The sequence below is a fragment of the Sturnira hondurensis genome, unplaced genomic scaffold, assembly GCF_014824575.4.
Source record: "Sturnira hondurensis isolate 20B ecotype Veracruz unplaced genomic scaffold, ASM1482457v3 Scaffold0022566, whole genome shotgun sequence".
NCBI lineage: Eukaryota > Metazoa > Chordata > Mammalia > Chiroptera > Phyllostomidae > Sturnira > Sturnira hondurensis.
In genome coordinates, this window is record NW_028095197.1 from 7,925,161 (window position 1) to 7,946,843 (window position 21,683).

Consider the following 21,683-nt stretch of genomic DNA (forward strand, 5'->3'; position numbering starts at 1 on the left):
AGGGAGATGGTTGCCCCTCTTCGTGGAATCCAGAAATAGCCTAAATGGTTATGTGGGTAAAGTGATTTTTTTCCCTTTAGGTACCAAAAATTCTGTTAAGTTAAAATGTAGGTCTCTCTTTTATGGTCTTTTATTGAATTCCCTTTAACACTTTATTTAGCTCTGTTTGTCACTTGTCATCAATGTGCTGGAGATGTTGTGGGCCTGACCTAACTTGTCTCCTGTCTTCCTTTCCCAGTTGGTCTTTGACCAAACTAAGAACTGAAAAGTGTTACTGCTAGTTGTCGATTGTGAAGAAATCTCTGAAGTGAGATAATCTTTTTAATAAAGATTTTACTTATTTAATTTTAGAAAGAGGGGAAGGGAGGGAGAAAGAGAGGGAGAGAAACATCAGTGTGTGGTTGCCTCTCACATGCCCCTCACTGGGGACCTGGCTTGCAACCCAGGCACATGCCCTGACTAGGAACCTACCCGACCCTTTGGTTTGCAGGCCGGCACTCAGTCCACTGAGCCACACCTGCCAGGACGAGATAATCTTACCCTTATTGGTTTTCTAGTCTGTTCTTGGAGAGTTTTGCTGGGCTAGTGAATACCCCATGCTCAGGCAGATCTTTCATCCATGGACTTGATGGTCAGCCCATCAGCCATCCCGCCCACATCACCAAACCCTTTAAACTCTCAGACTCAAGCTAACACTTTTGGATACAGCAGGACTCAAAACCATGAGCTTTGCTTCTGATCAAGGTCATCTGAGAAAGGCATTAGATGCCTGTGTACTTAGAATGAACTTCAGCTGAAGTTTTAAAATTCATGATAACCTCAGTTAAGAGGTCTGGGACATTTTCCTAAGCCATTGGATTTTCTTCTGTCTGGGTGGGCCTGCCCTCAATCCATGTGCTTTTGAGTGGAAAAGAGCCAGGAAGGTATTTATTCTTAACCCCCATCTAACGAGCATTTCCTTAATGATTATTTGAGTGTTCGTATTATTGAGTCCGTTGAAACAGATATATTCTGTTGTCAGTGGCTAGACCTGTTTAGCTAGAATGAAGAGTTCAAGTGGAGGAAAGTGAGTGGGAGAGAGCTCGTGAACTGGAGGGGTGGGTGAGAGATTGTAGAGGACCTGAAATCCCGTGTCAGAGGGGTTAGACTGTGGTCTGGGTAACGGGAACCGTGGCTTTTTGAGCAAGATGTGACTATAATTTTAAGTAACTCATCCAGTTCATTCGGGGATGAGTGTATGTGCCGTTACTCTCTACTGTAGTAGCCGTGACAGCTGTCATTCACACAGCATTTTCCCCACTGAGCCTAGACTTAGCTTGAGTGTTTTTCTCAGCCTAGCACTTCGTGTAGCGAGGTTTAGTTGTTGGTGATTGGCAGTCCTGGAGGACGCTGTCATTCCTGTTTGAGAGGGTGGGAAGATTGGTGGCAGAGACCACATCGTCTGTTTGGATAGTTCAGATCTGAGATTTACTCTTGAATTAGAACAGTGACAGTGGGACTGGAAAAGAAGGGGTGAGGTGTAAGAAGTGGAAGTAAAATTGCCTGGTGAGGTTAGCTAGGTATTGAAGGAAATAGAAGGAGGGAGAAATAAAAGAAAATCCAATTATGCTCCATTGTCTTAGAATTTAGGGTATATTTGCTATAACCTTAGTTTATAGAGAGGAAGAATGAAGGGAAATAAATGACTCGGGTGGTATTATTAGCACAGGATCTCAAACATCTTTCATTAGGCTAATTTATTCCTAGTAAAAACTGCTAACTACTCTGTATGTTTTTATAGCTAAGAAACCTGTATTTCCAGTTGTTTCCCTTCCACCCTCTACTTTGTCAGAGCCATTTATTCATAGATTTGCAGAGGGGTTGTCTGGCATTAGTGGTTATTTGATAATTATAAACTAAGCCCTAAACATAGAAAGTTCCAAAACATTGTTTGAGAGTCGGAGATGCTGTCATCTAATAATCTGAATTAAAATGTTTCAACTTCCTGTTCTCTGTATGGAATGGTGAGCTCCTGATGTCCTCTCTCTCATCTGCTTCCAGGGCCTTGCCCTGTGCTGGGAATGTACAGTTTTAAAAATGGAATCACGATGCTTCTGTTTTTGAATAGTCAAAGAACCGGAGTCTAGAAGATGTGACCACAAGTGATGGAAATTTTGTGGCTGGATTAATAGACTATGAATGGTGTGAAGACAATTTAACAACAGGTGTGGCTACTCCCCAAACACCACAGGTTGGTTCATTTTATTACTGTTTAAAGCAGGATGGATTGTATCAGTTATAAAAACATCTCGGCTCTAACATGCGATCTAGTAAGTGCTGGCAGACTTAATGAATTCCTAAACCATTGAAAGCATTAATGAGAGATTGTTGGACTATTCATGAAAAGGATGCCATTTATTTCCAAGTTGAAGGAAACCAAGATTGTATTTTGGAGCACTTTACTGCTTCCCTTCTGTTCTCTTTTTTAAAAAATGAGGTGTAATTTATATGTAGTTAAATAGCTAACTACCCTATTTCATTGTCAGTTCTGTTTTGACAAATTCATACAGTCAGGGGACCACCGCCATAATCAAGAGCAGTCCTGTTGCCCCCAGAATTCCCTCAGGCCCCTTTGTAGTCAGCTCCCTCCCCCTGCCAGCTGAGAACAGCAACTGATCTGCTTTCCTCTTCTTTTGAAAATCTTTCCATCCTACTTGGACTTTGTCGATCTTCTTGGGTGTGTAGTTTACATTTCCTCCGCGCTGCGGGAACACGCAGTCCGCTCCTGCGCCAGCAGTGCAGCGCAGGAGCCGGTGTGCCTGTCCCCGCCCAGGGAAGCCCACCGGAGACTCCCAGCGTTTCTCTCGGGTGCGGGAGCACCCTTTGTCTGTGTGATCGTCACAGTCAAAGGAATTCTAGACTTCCAGAAGGAAAGCAGGAGTTCACCCCACGTCACACTTTTGTGCAGTCTGTCCACCCTGGTACAGCAGCCTTCAGCTCCCGACCATGCAAACAGACTTAGTGTTGGGAACTCTTTAGAAGCTGAGTTTCTAAATTGCAACCAGAACCTGCTGCATTGACTCCTGTGTACAGCAAGGCCCCTGGTAGGAAAATGTGGGGGTTCTATAGGGTGTATATATATATTTGGGAGTGGAATGAGTATCTTCAACCTTACCAGGTAATGCCAGGTTTTTTCCCCCAAAGCAGTTATGTTAATTATACTTCAGCCACAAGTAGAAGTATTCCCATTGCTCCACACGTTTATCAATACTTGATATATTTGGCTATTTAGTATTTTCTAATCAGTACAGTGATATCACACTGTGGTTTTAATTTGTTCTTTTCTGATGACTTGTGCACCATCTCATATTAATTGGCCAATGGTGTTTCCTAGTGTGTGAAATGTTTTTTCACATGCTTTGCCCATTTTTCTATTGGATTGTTTCTTTTTTCTTATTGTATCGAAGTTCTTGATTTAATCTCCTAGCACTTCTCCTGTACTAGGTTTAATCTCCTAGCACTTTCTCCTGTAGCTAGGTTTAGTTGTTGGTGATTGGCAGTCCTGGAGGACGCCGTCATTCCTGTTTGAGAGGGTGGGAAGATTGGTGGCAGAGACCACATCATCTGTTTGGATAGTTCAGGTCTGAGATTTGCCCTTGAATTAGAACAGTGACAGTGGGACTGGAAAAGAAGGGGTGAGGTGTAAGAAGTGGAAGTAAAATTGCCTGGTGAGGTTAGCTAGATATTGAAGGAAAGAGAAGGAGGGAGAAATAAAAAAAAATCCAATTATGCTCCATTGTCTTAGAATTTAGGGTATATTTGCTATAACCTTAGTTTATAGAGAGGAAGAATGAAGGAAAATAAATGACTTTCATTCTTTCTTGGTTATGTGTTGCAGATATATTGTCTAAATTTGTCATTTTACTTTAATAGATATCATTAATTTTGATAAATTTGAAGTTGGCATTATTTTCCTTTGTGGTTTATAATTTTTGTGTCTTTTTGTTTATAGAAGTTTTAGAGCTCTTTTTTCACATTTAAGTCTCTAACCTATTCAGTATTCTCCCGCACGGTGTGAGGTGAGGCTTTAATATTCCCCTCATGTAATCAGTTGTACCAGCACCATTCAGAAGTTCACTCCTTTCCTGCTGATCTACAAATGTACTTCTGTGATATATCAAGTTGTCATGTCAGTGTGTCTGTTTCTGGTCTGTGTTTTATTTTATTGGTTTATTTGTACCATTACCACACATCTTTTTTTTTAATTAATTAATTTATTTTTAGAGAGGGGAAGGGAGAAAGAGAGGGAGAGAAACATCAATGTGTTTCACTACTGGGGACCTGGCCCACAACCCAGGCATGTGCCCTGGCTGGGAATTGAACCAGTGACCCTTTGGTTCATAAACCTGCACTCAATCTACTGAGCTACACAAGCTAGGCTAATACCACACATCTTAATTACTTTAATTTTGTAATAGTTCTTCTATCTGGTTGGCCAATTTTCACTTATTCTTTCTTAGGCCAATTTCCTCTTATTCTTGCCTCTTTGCATTCCCATATACATTTTAGAATCATCTTGACACATTTCATATACTCAAAAGTTGAAGTTACATTGAATTTAAGATTCAAATTGGGAAAAATTATAATCTAGACCCTTAAATCTTCTGACCATTAAACATCTCTCCATTTATTTGGTTTTAGTTAATTGCATTTAATAAAGTTTTCTAAACTTCTCCAAAAGGGTCCTATATATCTTTTATTATATTTATTTCTAGGTTCTTTTATTTTTTCTTACTATTGGAAATGGTAGGTTCTTACAAATCACATTTTTCTAACCCTCTGGTACCGGTGTGTATATATGAAATTGATTTTTATGTCTTGATCTTTTATATTCAGCAACTTTTCTTAAATTCTTTTTAATTCTTAAAACTTGTATATCCTTTTGAGTGCTTTATATAGAGAATTATATCATCCATGGATGACAGTTACGTTTCTTCCAGTTCTTTTGCCTTTAATAGCTTTTTCTCTTTATTATTGGGTTGGTCAAAAAGTCTATTTAGTTTTTTCTGTAAAATAAAAGACACATTTTTCATTTTTGCCAATAATGGTATTGATTTGGGTGTTTTATGTCGGCTATCTCCTGTGTGGTATAAGGAGATAGGTTGGCTGTTCTCAATTAATGTCTCAATTTGATCAGCGTTGACTTCAGTTGGTCTGCCCGACCATGGAACATCATCTGGTGAGAAATCTCCAGCATAAAACTTCTCAAACCACTCCTGACACGCTCAGTCAGTCACAGTATCTCCATACTCGGCACAAATCTTTTTTTCTTTACATTTCAGTTGGGTTTTCACCTCTCTTGAAATAATAAAGCATAATATGCTGAAAACGTTGTGCATTTTCTCCCATCTCCAATATTAAAATGGCTCCACATAAATCCCCCAATTTTGATAAATTTTTAAAAAATGTACACTGATATCACATCTGTCATAATACAATCAAACAAAATTGTTTAGAATGAAGTTAAAGACAGCTAAGCGCTATTAGAACCATCTCAAAGAAAAAAATTAAATGAACTTTTTGGCCAACCCAGTATGACAATTAGTGGTCCTAGTAGGAGAGCAGACATTCTGTGTTCCTCCCGGTTATTAACAAAAAAGTCTCCATGGGACTACGTTGAGGTTTAGCGCTTGGGTTGTGTTAGATTGAAGCTTTTAGGTAGGAGTTGCGTTTGCTTCTACTGTGCTTCTGAAACACAACCAACTCAGAACGGCTTTAAATTAAATTCTAGGCCTGTGAGTTTGGGGACCATGCACATAGTATGAATTTGGGCCCCAAGCTATGGGAAGACTGTCCTGTGGTTACTTACAAATTGTTAAAGGAAGCTTTTTTTCCTTCTTCAGAGTTAAGGCCAAGATAGACACATTTTCTTGTCAACTTCTTTAGAGAAAATTTATATTTCATTCACTTTTTTGGTTTTAGTTATAGCCTCTCTTGGTTTTTTACAGGAGCTTTGGATCCAACTTACCACCTCGCGTAGGTCTAAGGCTTCTGTGGTGTTGAAACCTACGCTGAAGGGTGTCTGAGCTCATAGGGAGATGCACTTAGGGCTGTGGGCAGTCTCATCCTTGGTTACATTTCTGGATTCCTGCTCTTGCTTCAAATTTGGCCTCTGAGAACTTTCTTTACCATTTTGCCAGCTCACCCATAAATTCAAAAGGATTAAAAAGTATTTCCTACCCAACATTTCTGTTAGAGTATTTTAGTATGGTCTTTCTGCTCTAATTATTGACTACACTTATTTTTGGTTACGTATAACATACTAAGAGACAAACCATGGCAGTCTAGGTATGGGAAGCAATTTTTAGGGATTTATGTGTGGCCAGTCTCAGTATTGCCTACAGACCTGGGCATGTTCTTGTAAAAATGTGGCCTGAAGTATGTTGAAAATTGCCTGTCAACGGAACAGACTGAAGTGATCTTCATGCACTAAAGAGAGTGTAACGCATATCGTCACATTTCTTGGTCTTGCCAATATCCTCTTGATAGTATTTCATTTTAGTAAAAATGGTACAAGGTAATTTGCAAGTGATTAAAGCATGTTGTAAAGAAATTGACTTTTCTTCTTCTTCAGTGTCCTTTATCCAGTGACTTCTTTTTTTCCAGTTTGCCAAGCATCGGACAGAATCAAATGGTCTGGAATCTAAATCATTAACTCCAGGTTTATGCAGAGCATCTGCCAATAAATTAAAGAACAAAGAGAATATATATACTCCTAAGTCCTCTGTAAAGAATGAAGAGTGCTTTGTACTTCCAGAGCCAAAGACTCCAATTAATAAGAACCAGCATAAAAGAGAAATACTCACTACGCCAAATCATTACACTACACCTTCTAAAGGTATTTGCTGAAACACCTTCGAAGTCCCTTCTATTTACTGTGCAAAATAAATGTATAGCAGGTCAGAAATGCTCTCAGGAGTTTCCAGGAGAAGTCGGGCTGCTTTTTTATCAGATGTTATTTGCATTAGCTGAAATGAAAGCATATTGGTCAACTTCTAATTTTTCTCAAATGATAATAAGGTGTTCTCTTATATATATATATATATATATATATATATATATATATATATATATGAAGTGGAATCATAGGATCATAGAATATCAAAGCTGAAAGGCACGTTGGAGCTCATTTAACCGACTTGCCTTTTCCATAGCTGAGGAACCTGAGATTTGGAGGAAGGAAGTGACCAAGGTCATTCAGGTTTAGATTTTGCTTGCCTCTTTGCCCCCACCTGTAATGACTAAACTGAAGTCTCTGCTGAACGCTTCTTACCCATCTGGATCCCCACTTCTGGGATCTGATCCTGCTCTGGCCTGCACTGCCTCCCGCATGCCAGCCCCCAGGGTGTACTGCGATGCCTTCCACATGCCCGTGTCCAGACATTGCACCTCTCGTTTCCCTTGGTTTCCTCTCTTCAGCTTGATCACCACCAATTATTCAGTTATTTCCTTTATGACACCTAAGCGTTTTGATTGCTGGGCTCACTTAAACATATTCTATTTCGTTAATATGCCTCTTAAAGCAGTGCCTAGAACAGAACCCAGTCTTCTATTACTGGGTCTCACTAGGGCAAGACAGTGTCAGGAGAGCAGAGACTGAGTCTGCTGTGTGCACTGCAGCATGGCACAATGCATAGGAGGGCCTGTGTTCGTTGTCTGGTACAGAGAAGGCATCCAATGCCTGCTATGCAATGGGGACCATATCTGTTGAATGAAGGAATGGATACATTGGTGCCTGATAGGATTCCATTTACCATGATATAGCCTGTGTCACTTTTTTAAAAAGATTTACTTATTTATTTTTAGAGATGGAGACGGAGGGAGAGGAAGAGAAACATCAGTGTGTTGTTGTGCCCCGCACACCCCCTATCAGGGACCTGGCCCATAATGCAGGCGTGTGCTTTACACTGGGAAGTGGACCGGCGCGACCCTTTGTGGTTTGCAGGCTGGCGCTCAGTCCACTAGCCACTCCAGCAAGGGCAGTGTATGTCACTCTTTAAAATGACATCTAAACTTTATTAGCCTTTTTTCAGCAGTTGTGACCTAGTCTTGTCGTGTTGGGACCCTAAAGAACCCAAACTCTGAGGAACTACCCTGCGAACCGCTGCCAAACCAGCCCAGTCGTTGTGCCTCCAGTTTGCCCCTGGGGCTGAGAGCCGGTCGCAGGGGTCTGCTTCTTGTGTGTACGGAAACTTCGTCGGGGTGTTTGCTGGAAGTCCTGTTAATCACATTTTCTAGTTCATCGACTCAAACAGCGCTTTACCCCAAATTTCGAGGCTAGTTTGGTGTGATGATGGTGATGATTTTGTGTGTGCGTGTGTGTATCTGCCTGTGGTGGTTACGAGGATTCAGTGAGATAATATTTACACATAGTAGGACCTCAGTAGTATTTGCTCTTGCACCTTTTCCTAGTGTGTGTGTGTGGAGAGGGGTCTCTTTCTCTTCTGTTATTTCTCTTAATGTAGGCCCAGCGTTCTTTGTGAGCAGGGTTGGGCGGGGGGATAAGATGGGCCTTCGGCTCATGCAGGGCTTCTTCAAAGAGCCTTTGATGCTTGTAAGCTCCTTCTGTTATTGATATTTCCTGCTTTTGACCTATTTCTGAAGGTTTTAAAATACGGATAGTTGAGAATTTATACTCTTGAAGTGCCATCAGTTTACATGTCCTGTTCCTGTGGGGAAGATTACGTTGGTCAAAGTCTATTATTGGCTGTTTTTCTTTAAACATACGAGGCACCTCTGGGAGCAAGTGCTCGAAGCCCCGGTGGATAGCTTCCATTGGTGCTTTGTGTTCTACTTTTGCTCCGAGTCAGCTTTGGCATAAACGTTCATTTCATTTTCCTGAATCCTGTGTAATCCAGCCAGTGACAATTTGTGGAGGGGTAACTAGGTGTGGCAGTGGGTACTCTCAGTACACAAAGCTGAAAACTGTTTGGATAGATGTTGATTGATCTCGTTTTCTTGTTCTGGTAGAACCAGTGAGTAGTGTTGAGTAGTTATAAACCAAACCAAACTCTGATCTCTTTTTAAGAACTCAATATCACATATCATGAAGTGAGTATTATTATCTGTAAAGGAATACAACTTTTAGATTATAAACAAAAAAGTTAACTAATCACTGATAACCAGATTTATTAATGCAAATTTGTCATAGACTATCTGGGCTACACATACCCACTAGAATAGAACACACAAAATTCTGGAATGGGGACCAAAATAACCAAATACTCAAAAATAACCACAACTCACTCGTTTTAGGTAACTTTAGTCAAGCTTCCACCGGGGACTGTTCTCTTTGCTGAACAGGTTGAATAGAGCCATAATGTGAGTTTACATCTCTCAGTACTGTATCGATCAAAGGCATAAGTTGGGTCCTTGTATAAATCGATATTGACTTTTATTTGTAGGAAGGAGAGTCATTAATGACAACATTTGTATTTCTGTGGTCTACTTAGATCTGTCGTATGATATTTATAATACAATCATAAGTGTGGCCTCAGTTTTGCAGTGTAGAAAAAGAGCCACACATGCAAAGCAGAATGATTTTTGCTTTTATTATAAATCACACGGAAACATTTATTTAAAGGATTACAGCCTTGGCATCACTGGTTAAGTGGTCACAATATTTCTGAGTCAGCAAATGAGGTGATGCGTGCTTTATTGAGGGACATTTTGAAACCATAGTATGTCAGCTGCATATGATTTGTGTTTGTTGTTTTTCTAATAGTCAGAAACCAGTGCCTGAGGGAAACCCCAGTCAAAATGCCAGTAAATTCTGCAGGAACAGGTGTCATTAGCCCGGAGAGGCGGTAAGTGTTCTGTTTTTTAGACTCTGATCTTTAGTGTGCGAAACCAGATTTCCTTTTTTCAGCCATCACGTAGCTTCTGTCTGAGCCGAGGACCGCATGTGCGAGGATGGTCGTTGGCCTTTGCTGGAGCTGCTGCCCCTCCTTCCTCAGGGGAGAACTGTGGACGTTCTCAGCAGAAGGGCTGGCACCTTAACCCAAAATACAGCAGGCTGGGGAGACAGTAGCCTTCACTGTTGTAGCCGTATGGTTTTCTCCCTCTGAAGCCTGTCTTGCTTTGTACTTTCGCCAGGAGAGCACAGGCATCCGCTAACAGGTAGCAGGTGCTCATAATAGTGAGGATATCAAAGGGCGTTTCAGAGAAAACCATTTTCATGTGAATGACTGCAGCATGGGTGACCTTGCATGGTGTTTTCTAGTTATTTCTTTAAGCGGGATCCATTTTGAGGACAATGGATGGAATTAGAATGTGAATTAGATATTAGATGATACTATGACATTATTTTTTTGATGTCATAATGATATTCTGATTGTGTAGGAAAATGTCCTTATTTATTGGTGATGTTTGCTGAAGTGTTTCAGAGTGAAGTATCATGATATCTTCAGGTGGGTTAAATCAGATGGCTCAGCAAAGATGTACATATATTTTATGTATTTATTATATATAGAGAGAAAGCAAATGTGGCAAAATGTTAACAATTGTGCATTGTACTATTTGTTTGACTTTTCTGTATACCTGACATTAAAAAGGAAAAGACAGAGGGAAATTAGTTAGGCCAAGTGGCATTTCGTGGGGGTGGGAGTGGTGGCTACATTCCAGTGGGAGGTGACCTCTGTGCTCCCCGAGGAAGGAGATGGGCTGGCCCTGGGGCGCCTGAATGAGGCACACCTGCAGACAGGGCCCCAGGGGCCTGGAGGCCCGCCTCTACTTATGGGTGTCTTTCTTTTTTGTAAGGTGTCGCTCAGTGGAACTGGATATCAACCAAGTACACGTAGAGGATACTCCAAAAAGAAAAGGGACCAAAGTGTTCGGCAGCCTCGAAAGGGGGCTGGATAAGGTTATCACTGTGCTTAGCAGGAGCAAAAGGAAGGGCTCCGCCAAAGGAGGGCCGAGAAGGCTAAAGGTGCGTGGCCGGACATCTTTACTGTGGGTTGCAGGAGGTGACTGGTGACTGGGCAGCTTTTTGGTTTTTTAAAGACAAATACTCAATGAATGAATTGCTTAGTATTTTTATTCATTCATTCAGCATTGAGTTAATATTTTTTTAAAGATTTTATTTATTATCTTTAGAGGGGAAGGGAAGGAGAGAAGGAGAGAAATATCAATATATGGTTGCCTCTTGTGAGTCCTCTGCTGGGAACTGGCCTGCAACCCAGGCATTTGCCCTGACTGGGAATCGAACCGCGATCATGTGGTTCGCAGGTCCATGCTCAATCCACTGAGCTACACCAGCCAGGACTGGGTTAATATTTTTGAGCACCTAAAATACACATGTTACTATGCAGTGAGCTTTGAGAATGCAAAGGTGAATTATACAGCTGCCCTTTCAAAGAGCAAATAACTTAGTATTTGAATTACTAAGTTTGGGTAAAGGGATTCATCACAGAGGCAACATGGGGGTGCAGAAGCATGGGGCACATACGAAGAATTGCCTTATGGTTCCCTGTAGTTGGGAACCTGAGCTCCGTTGTCATAACTGTGGCACATAGAATTTCTGATGCATGGATAGCCTTGTAGGCTCTCACAAAGTCTTTGAGTACGTGGGGAGTTAAACTGAACTTTGAGTGTGATGCATGGGAGGAAAATAGTGGGCCACAGCTTGGGAAGGTGGGCTGGCTGAGAGGCTTGGGCCTCATCTGATAGCCTCGTGCTGTAGAAGGTTGAATGTGTCCATGGGGTGCACACTATCTGGTAGGAAAGGAGAAGAAAAGTTATTAGTAGGTAATTAGTAATTCCCTCTCTCTTGGGTTCTCTCCGAGCTCTCGTTCAAACATCTAATGAATAGCATTTTTGTTGGGGGAGGTAAGGGGTGAGTGAGGCACAGCCCATGTCCTTGAGGAGCCCATATAGTGGCAGCAGGAACAGGCAAGGGTTTGTCGCTCTGACGCAGCTCGGTGCTGTGAGAAAGCATGTTCAAGAAGGGTGGGCCTGTGGGAGGCGGGAGAAGACATAGTGTTTTCTTAAAAAAAGAGAGAGAGAGAGAGAGAGTGTTTTCTGGGGTTGGGGGACTGTGTGTAGATTTTGCCCTGAGAGTCTCATTTTGAGCAAAGCTGGGTAGGTTTGGGGGAAGGAAAATGCTTAGCTGCTGGGCAGGAGGGTGCTGCAGGGGAGGGTATTCTGAGATCCCATAGGTATCCTGTCTTAAAGGGGAAGAAGAGAGGACTGATCCATTAGTATTTGTTGCCTTTGAACTTGTCTAATACACCGAGAAGTTTTATGTTGTTACATATGGCTGTTTATTGGGCATATTTTATCTTTTTTATTCTGAGATTTCTCTAGTTGGAGACAGTTGTATTCCAAACCTTAACATGGGGATTAAGAAAATCATAGTGCCATTTCCCTGCAAAATGTTAGATAAAGAAAATTAAGGAAATTTGTCTAGTTGTATATATTAGGAGAAGCTAAGCAGTTACCAAATACTAACAGGTAAAGTAGGATAAATTCTTTTACAAAAGGAGTCACTCAAATTGTGATTTGAAAGTGTTCAGTTTGTTATTACCTTGGCAGAGCCAGTGCAGTGTGGCGAAAGGGCCCTGGTCGAGACCCAGAAGACAGGGGGTCCCGTCACAGCTCGGCCACCTTTTATGCCGTCCCTTTTATGCCTTAAGCTGGGTTCCCAAACTCCAGTCACACGGCTCTCACCTTCGTATCAGCAGCTCCGCATATCAGCTGCCCTGTTATTTATCTGGTGTTTTCTGTATTGACTCTCTTCTTAAAGAACACATGTATAGAGGTGTAATTGACATGCAATAAATTGCACATAATAATGTATAATTAACATACTTTTAACTTCATATGTATGCACCTATGAAACCATCACCACCTCATGATGACTAACTTTAAAAACATACTTATTTAAAAGGAAACTATGCTTATAAGTTTTTGCTAATTATACATATGTTTTAATCAGATTGGAAAATATATAAATATTAAAATAAAAATACTTATCTGTGCATCATCGAGAATTATGTTGTATATCCATCTCCACTGACAGTTTATATCACATTTTGGGAAACCACCTTAAGAAATGTGTGTCTCTTCCCTGGGCTACAGATTCTTGATTGTCAGATGAGATAGTTGGGACTTTGCCAAGCTCCCCATTTTGTTATTTATAAAAACTCTAAGTGACATAGAAAGTACGATTTTTGTTTGAGTGAAGGTACTACTAGGAATGGAGGGTTTCTGTCTGTTTTTAGTAACTATTAAAACAGTGCCTGGCATATAATAGGCCTTCGGTAAATAGTTGTTGAATGAATGGATGGAAGGCTAGATACCAGTTGGGAATGAAATTATCTGAGAACTGTGCTCTCAGTGAATGAGAAAAAAAAGTACCTTGACATTGCTTTTTAAAAAGGAATACGTGTTATGTTCTCACACAAAGTTGTCATAGAATCAGCTCCTGGGACTTTTTAAAATAATCAAGAAAGAGTTAAGGAAACATACCCAACTACCTACAAATGGAACTTTCCAGGGCGTTTGATTCTTCTTCCCCCAGTGTACATTTGAGGATGGTTAATGCCTCTGGCATAGTGTAGGAAGGGAGAAACAGGTACAGTTCAAAAAAATACATTATTTAATATTTATTTCTATAAAAAGATTGGTAGGAAAGGAAGGTGAACATGTTGAAAGGATAATATGGATATGTGGGGGGGTGGCCCCCGGCCACCATGGGTGAGAATAAGTCCACCAAGACTCGATCTGCTTGGGGAGGGAGGTGGCCCATCTCTCAGAGGAGAAGGGCCAAGAGTCTTTTCCTCAGTGAGCTTTTATTGGGTTTGTTTTGCACGGGAATACAGGTAAAGCTCATTGGTCATTGTCAGGCAATAAGGATCAAACAATAGATAACAAAGGACTCTGAGGGCCAGATAGCTAAAGAGCTACAAAACTTTGAGGAACAAACTTACTTTTTGCTTGGACCCTTATCTAATCGAGAGCGTAATAAACAAAGCAGGTTTCACAGGATTTTACATATTTTTTCTCAGAACTGACTACCCTGGGGAACCCACCCTTTCTGGCACAGGACCACACCGCCCTCTGTCATTGTTTCAGGCTTAAATCAGGCAGGGGTAGTAAGGCAGCCAAGAGATTAGGAGACTTGTTGCAGACAGAATGAGGACTCAGGCTATGTTATAGCTGAAGGGCGAGGGTCCATCACCCCCTTTTGCTGTAGCCCCCCAAGTCCTTCCCAGGGGCCTTCTGTGATCGTGCCTGTCTTAGGTTGTTCCCCCCTTGGGGAGTCTTGCCTGTCATTGGCTAACTGATCAAGCATTGGGGTCCAGTTATGGATGAAGTAAAAGGAGCAGAAGCAGTGCTCTTGCCAGCGAGCTAAGCTTTGTCTCCTTAGTGGCTTATGGTCCGAAGGTCCCGGAGGTTGCTCACTCAGCCTTAGCCACGGAGGGTTACAGCTCCTGAAACCAGGCAGGGTGGTTCCCAACATGGATGCAGTTCCTAACAAACATGATTTCTCCAAGCCTTCCCAGTGTCATCTTAAACCAACTTACCAAGAGTGGTTTGTGAATTCTTCCAGTATTTTTCCTGAAATATTTTTGTTTGAAATGGTACTATAATGAGGAGTTCTGATATCTCTGAATCAGATAGGGTGGTATTTGTATTGATGTAAAGATTTACTTCTCACCCCTCCTTTTTCTCTTTTAAGCTTCACTATAATGTGACTACAACCAAATTAGTGAATCCAGATCAACTCTTGAATGAAATAATGTCTGTTCTTCCAAAGAAGCACGTCGACTTTGTGCAGAAGGGGTAAGAAGTGCACTGACAGACCGTTGGATTTATCGCTTGCTATCCTTTGAGCTTTAAGAAAACACAGGATTCTTTTCTCCCCTTTAAAAGAATTTATATATTTTTCCCACATCATTCCAAAAAGTTGTTCTGGTAGTGCCATCGTTCATAACTTATTCTCTCTTGTTTTACATGAGTTATGGACATTTTTTAAGTGCCTGTATTGTCACCACTCTGAAAGTTAGACTTCTCAAAATGGGAAAATCTGAACTTCTTTAAGTTTCCTTTTACATCCTACTTTTCTTTAATGTTCTACTTCACAATAATATTTATAAGTTGTAGCCCTAATTTCTGTGGCACCTCAAACAAATCAAGGTTCCCATAGAGACTCCGTCTTTACGACTCACTGTTTTTACGGGACCGTGTTTTCAGCACTGTGGGAAGTCATCTCCCTGTAAGCCCCGCCCCCCACCCACTGCTGCGTGAACTGCCCTCAGAGCCCCCGAGTTTGTGGTCTCATGGTCAGAACAGCCCGACCTCTCTGGTCACCTGGGATGTTCCTACTTCCAAGCCTTTCCAGTCAGTTACGTCTCTTTAAAATTTTATTATTAATGCAGCTAAAAGCCACTAATACATCAAACAAAACCATGTAGAATAATCAAACTAGAGTTAAGGATCTTTTACAAAAGTGATTTTACTTTTCACTCTGTATGTGCTGGCAGGCACTCCTTACAGGAACCTTGTCTTTCTTTTGTAGGCGTCATTAGGTCACATCTAACTCCCTCTGACCTGCTCTTCACTCTTGGGGGGTAGCCAGGGTTTCGGACCCCTCGCCAAGTCTCTGTCATGTGACCTCTATCAGATCGCCGAAGGGCTGTTAACCAGTAATGTGTTCTCATTTCTTCATCACCCAGAAGGTCTTTGCCTTGATCCTTTTATTTATCTCCTCTATTTTTGTTTTCCGAACAAAAATGTCTAATTTTCATTAGATATTACCAGTCTCGGTTGCAGTCCATTATTGCCTTTTTCTAATCCTGAAGAATTACCTTTTCTCTTTCATATAACTAAGTCACTCTGCGCTTTCTCTTTCCATCAGGAGCCGTAAGTACAGGGTACTCCTTTATGCACTGTTCATACTGATTGCTTATTTTTAACAGACAGAGTACCAAAACACATAACTAAGTTGGTGAGAAAAAGAATGATCTTTTGTGAAACCTCATGATGCACAACAGATACAAGTAATATCGTCATACTTCCGTGAAACAGTGCCTAATCCTGTGTCCCTAAATATTTAGGGAACTGAAATTGCACATTGATCTGGCTGGATATTGTTTGTATTTAATCGAAGATCAGTAAGACAATTCAATAAAACTAAGATACAATGTCAACTAATTTAAAAACTGATTTACATGAATTCAATTTACGCAGCTTTCAGGAACATAACCTATTTCTTAAGATGTGTTTAAGTCTTCATTTAGTCTGGGCCTTTTTTTTTAAGATTTAATTTATTTATTTTTAGAGAGAGGGGAAGGGAGGGAGAAAGAGAGGGAGAGAAACATCAATGTGTGGTTGCCTCTAGTGTACCCCCTACTGGGGACCTGGCCTGCAACCCAGGCATGTGCCGCGACTGGGGATCAAACCAGCAACACTTTGGTTTGCAGGCCAGCGCTCAGTCCACTGAGCCACACCAGCCGGGGCCTTAGTCTGGGCCTTCTCATTATCAAAGTGGTTAACATGACAGTTCTAATTAAAATGCTGCATGTTTCAACCTTGCAAGTGTACCATCTCCTTGGGTTTTCTTTATAACTCAGGCTTGAAGCGTTGCAATGATCATAACTTCTTATGACTGTTGGAGAAACCTCAAAAACATATGTCTTCCTGACAGGTTGGTGTCTGCAGCTTTATTTATGTGAAAGACAGAAGTTTCTGATGAGATGCATGCAAAAAAATATTCTTAATCTTCCCTGAGCTTTCCTTTGTTGTGAACATTGTGGAAATGGCCTAATGGTCACGGATTACACTGCTGAGAGTTGCATGAAAGGGTGCCAGAAGCCGTCTTGAGTGTGAATAGCGTGTATAGCTATGAAAGAAGGGCTTTTCTTTGGAGCAAGGGAGGATTCTGGTAAAGCCTCTTCATTTTTATTCTTTCTTAAAATCCTAGTTCAGCTTCTGGGAAAACACCAGTCCTCCTCCATCACTAACGCACAGCTAGGTCATTCGGAAAGTGTAAGCAGTAATATATTGCTCAATAGGAAATAATGGTTTATTTTCTCCCTGGCCTCCTAGAGGCTTAGAAACCTCTTGTATGATACAGAATATTCATGGTTCTCCTACTGACTGGCTTCTTATCTTGTTTTTCACAGCTATACACTGAAGTGTCAAACACAGTCAGATTTTGGCAAAGTGACGATGCAGTTTGAACTGGAAGTATGCCAACTTCAAAAACCCGATGTGGTGGGTATCAGGAGGCAGCGGCTAAAGGGGGATGCCTGGGTTTACAAGAGGTTAGTGGAAGACATCCTGTCTAGCTGCAAGGTGTGACTGGTGGGCGGTGTCCACGCTGCTGGGTGGGTGTGGGTGCGATACAGAGACTGGGGTGGTTGGTTCCATTTTCAGAGTCCACTGGAACGGCAGACTCCTTTCTGAAGAGCTGTCTTAAAGACCGGTGTATTTTTGTTTTGAAACAAAAGATATTATTTTGCAGATGAATCTAAGGCCAGCCCATGTGTCATTATCTGTTCTGTCTTTTTTAATCACGTGGCTTTGTATATTAATAAGTGTTGACTTTATAATATTCACTTCCATATGTGATGTAAGCTTTTAACTATGTCTCCTTTTAATGTGTAATTTCTTTCTGAAATAAAACCATTTGTGACTGCAGCAGGCTTCTTAGCTTGTCTTTGTATTTGATTTTGATTCAAATAAAACCTCAAATGGCTTTCTGACTATTAAGTAGAGACTATTTGAAGTATATTTTATCTGTTATCAAATATGCCTTGGGCAGAAAAACAGATAAGAATTCATTTGCATAATTTTTTCCTGTCTCTGATTTAAGTAGGATTTATTGAGATCGTTAACTAAGTCGCAGCTGTGGTTACCAGAGTTAAACAACACATTTAATATGTTGAATAAAAGAGTATTGACTTGAGTGAGTGTGTTCAGTCAACAATGATAAGTATCTGAACTCTGAACCTCCATGAAATGTTACTTAATGGTAATTTTTCTTAAGTCTCAGTGTTGGCCTCAAGTTTGTATTTTTATTTCATTTTATTGGTCTCTAAAGGCCAGCGCTCAAGTTATATTTGTATGGATTTTACCAATTAAACTAGTTGGAGAAGAAATAGCACTGTTTCTAGTCAGTAGTCAGGGAACGGTTTGTCATTCGTTTGTTCAATAAACATTTACTAAGTGCTGAGAAGCATTAGGTCCTGGGGCTGAAGATGATGCTCTGGTACCAAACTCAAGGAACTTGGAGTCCATTGGCAGGGGCAGGTGCGTAAGCCAGTGTTCACAGCCCGGAGGGGTGATCAGCTTTGCCTGAATGAAGAGGGGTGATTTCCTGGAGGAAACAGTATTTGGTCCTGGAGGATATAGGAGTTCAGTAGAAACGAAAGAGCTGCTGTGACATTTTGGCAGTAAGATCAGTATGTACACAGGCACGCACGGTGTGTTCAGGGTGGATGCAGAAGGCGGTGCGAGGCGGGAAACAGTGGAGGAGGAGGGTTGAAAGTTTAGCCGGAAACAAGTAATGAGGAATTGGAAGGAACTTGCACGTTCCACAAAACTATTTTGGCAAAGGAGAGCCGTCAAGGGTTTTTAATTTTTCCGTAGTAGTTTTATTAAAATATAATCCACATATCCTAAAATTCACCCCTTTCGTGTCTAGTGTATTCACAGTTGTGCAGCCATCATCACAATCTAATCTCAGAACATGTTCATCACCTTAAAGAGAAATCCTGAGCCCATTGGTGGTTACTCCCCACTGTCCCACCTTCCAGCCCTGGGCTACCACTAGTCACTTTCTGTCTCGGGTTTGACTGTTCAGGACGTTTCGTATAAATGGAATCAAACACTATGTGGCCTTCTGGGTCTAACTTCTTTCATTTAGCGTATGTTTTCAAGATTCACCATGTTGTAGCATGTACCATCAGTCCTCCATTCCATTTTATAGCTGACAGACATTCCACTGTATGGCTTTTTTTACATTTTATTTATTGATTTATCAGCTGAGGGGCATTTGGGTTGTCCCCACTCTTGGCTACTGAGAATACTGCTGCTCTGAACGCTTGTTTACACACTTGTGTGTGGACCTCTGATTTCAGTTCCTAGGAGTGGAATTGCTGAGTCATGTCAACAGTGCTGAACCGCCACACTCCTTCCCATTTTCTGATCCCACCGGCAACGAGGGTTCTACTTTTTCTACATTCTCCTTAACATTCGTTACTGTCTCTTTTTTTCTTTTTTTTAAGATTGTATTTATTTATTTTTAGATGGGGAGGGAGGGAGAAAGAGGGAGAGAAACATCACTGTGTGGTTGCCTCTCCCATGCCCCCTACTGGGGACCTGGCCTGCAACCCAGGCATGTGCCCTGACTGGGAATCGAACCAGCAACTTCTTGATTCACAGGCCAGCACTCAACCACTGAGCCACACAGCCAGGGCTCTTTTTTCTAATTTTGTCATCCCAGGGGGTATGAAGTGGTATCTCATTGTGATTTTGACTTGATTTTCCTTAATGACTAACGGCACTGAGCATTTTTTCATGTTCTTATTGGCCATTTATAATCTTTTTTTGGAGAGAAGGGGCAGATCCTTTGCCCCTTTTCAGTTGGTTTGCTTGTTTTTTTATTATTGAATTGTAAGAATTCTATAGTTCTGATAATGTATACTTTTTTAAATCAAATACATGTTGTGCTAATATTTTCTCTCATTCTATGGGTTGTCTTTTTATTTATTTATTTTTAATCCTTATCGAAGGACATTTTTTTTTCATTGCTTTTAGAGAGAGAGGAGGGGAGAGAGAGAAACAAGTGAGGAAGAAGCATTTTTCTCCTGTATGTGCCTGGATGGGGGATCGGTGCCCTGCCCAGTGTTGCACGTGTCCAGACTGGAGGTTTCATGCCCCTGGGCCAGGCCAGGACTCACCCACCTTTATACATATGCACCCTGACTGGGTGTCCCACAGCCTTTTGGTTCCTGGATGGTGCTCCAACCGACTGAGCCACGCTGGCCAGGGCTGTTTTTGTTCTATTTTTGTTTTACTTTTTTGATGGTGTCTTTCGAAGAACAAAAGTTTTTCTTTTATTTTCTAAAGTACAATTTTTTTTTATAGAGCATAAGAGGAGAGTCACTCTTCTGTCCCTGTGACAGATGGTGTGGTCTGGAACAGTGATTCTCAAAACTTTTTAACAGCGATTCTCAAAACCTTTTAACCGATTCTCAAAACCTCACAGTAAGGAGTTCAACTATTCGAACTTAAGCTAACAATAAAGAGCTTTCAGAGAAACTCCAAGCTACCTGACAACAGAAAAGGCACTTAGAAATAGGGTGGTTTTCTTGTTGTCGGAGGCATTCACATGTGGTGGACGGACAGCTGTTCGTGGGGTAGGTCCTAGAGGGAATTTGCATGTAGGTGTTGAACTGAACAGTTAGTCGTAGAGCTCCCATCTACCTTAACACCTGTGGTCCGATAACAGCGTGGAAGACAATGAATCAATTATTTGGATATTGGGAGTAGAGAGACCCCAGAAGCTTCGGCAGCGGCGTTTGGGGTGATTTTGAATAATTTGACAGTTGGGAGTGATAGAATGGCGAATGAGTTGCAGGAGCAATGGAAGATCATGTTTGTTGGCTGTGGTAGGGAGAAGCCAGGTAAGGATCAGAGGGGCTGTCAGGTGTCGGGCACTCACACTGCGCCGGGCCCCGCACCGGCACACTGTGACCCACGGGCCATCCTGTGGCCTTTCCGGTTGAGTTTCATCAGCCCTGCCCATGTTGTCTGGCTGCTTTTCTGTGGCAGGGGCAGAGTGGGGTAGTTTTGACGGAGACTGTGTGGTCTACAAAGCGTGAAATATTTGCTGTCATAAAGTAGTTACAGAAGTTTGCTGACCCCTGATTTAGAGAATTTTTTTCAAAAATTCACACTACAGTATGTATTATACATATTTACTCATTTACTTTTTGCACTAACTGCAAGATAGGTGATATCCTTTTATACAGAGAAGGAGTCGAGGTTCAAGGTAATGACTCTCAAAGTCATCAAACTTGTAAGTGGACTGGGTTTGGAGCAGATGCGCTCAGCTCCGAAGTCCGTGTCCTTCGCTGTCCTAGAAGTAGAGGTAACGCCTCTGTCCTGAGATAGTGCCACACGGGAAAGCACGATTGATTGTGCATGATATTTAGTTAAAGATTGATTTCTTGTAGCTGCAGTCTTACACAAACTGGTTAAGGCACAGGAGGACTTCACTAATGCAGACTTTATTACAGTGTAGTTTGCTGCAGTTGAGTGTGTTACGTGATTCTTCTTAGTAAAAGTAACATTCTAAGTGTCTTCCTTTGAATAGGGAGAATACAGTTCACTAAGGAAATAAGAATTAAGAAACAGCTTCTGGGCTCCACAATGACATGATGGATGCATTTTAAAGAGCTTGTTCTTATGATGTTGATGTAATATGGGCCTACGGAATTAAAGATTTTTTTTAAATATTTTTATTTATTTATCTTAGAGGGGAAGGGAAGGAGAGAGAGAGAGAGAGAGAGAGAGAAATATCAATGTATGGTTGCCTCTCGTGTGTCCCCCGCCAGGAACCAGGAACTGGCCTGCAACCAGGCATGTGCCCTGCCTGGGAATCGAACCGCAATCATGTGGTTCACAGCCCGCGC

General features: G+C 41.4%; 1 protein-coding gene across 4 annotated transcripts in view; it reads left to right on the forward strand.

Moving 5' to 3' along the window:
* Positions 1-17,683, forward strand: part of MELK (maternal embryonic leucine zipper kinase) — a 76,228-nt gene extending 58,545 nt beyond the window's left edge. For all 4 annotated transcript variants that reach the window (XM_037036027.1, XM_037036030.1, XM_037036029.1 and 1 more), the window contains 6 exons: positions 2,108-2,230; positions 6,646-6,877; positions 9,764-9,845; positions 10,798-10,966; positions 14,720-14,823; positions 17,166-17,683. In XM_037036027.1, coding sequence (XP_036891922.1) covers positions 2,108-2,230; positions 6,646-6,877; positions 9,764-9,845; positions 10,798-10,966; positions 14,720-14,823; positions 17,166-17,343 — 888 coding nt within the window. In that variant the 3' untranslated portion in view covers positions 17,344-17,683. The remainder of the gene's footprint in view (positions 1-2,107; positions 2,231-6,645; positions 6,878-9,763; positions 9,846-10,797; positions 10,967-14,719; positions 14,824-17,165) is intronic.
* Positions 17,684-21,683: the final 4,000 nt, after the last annotated feature.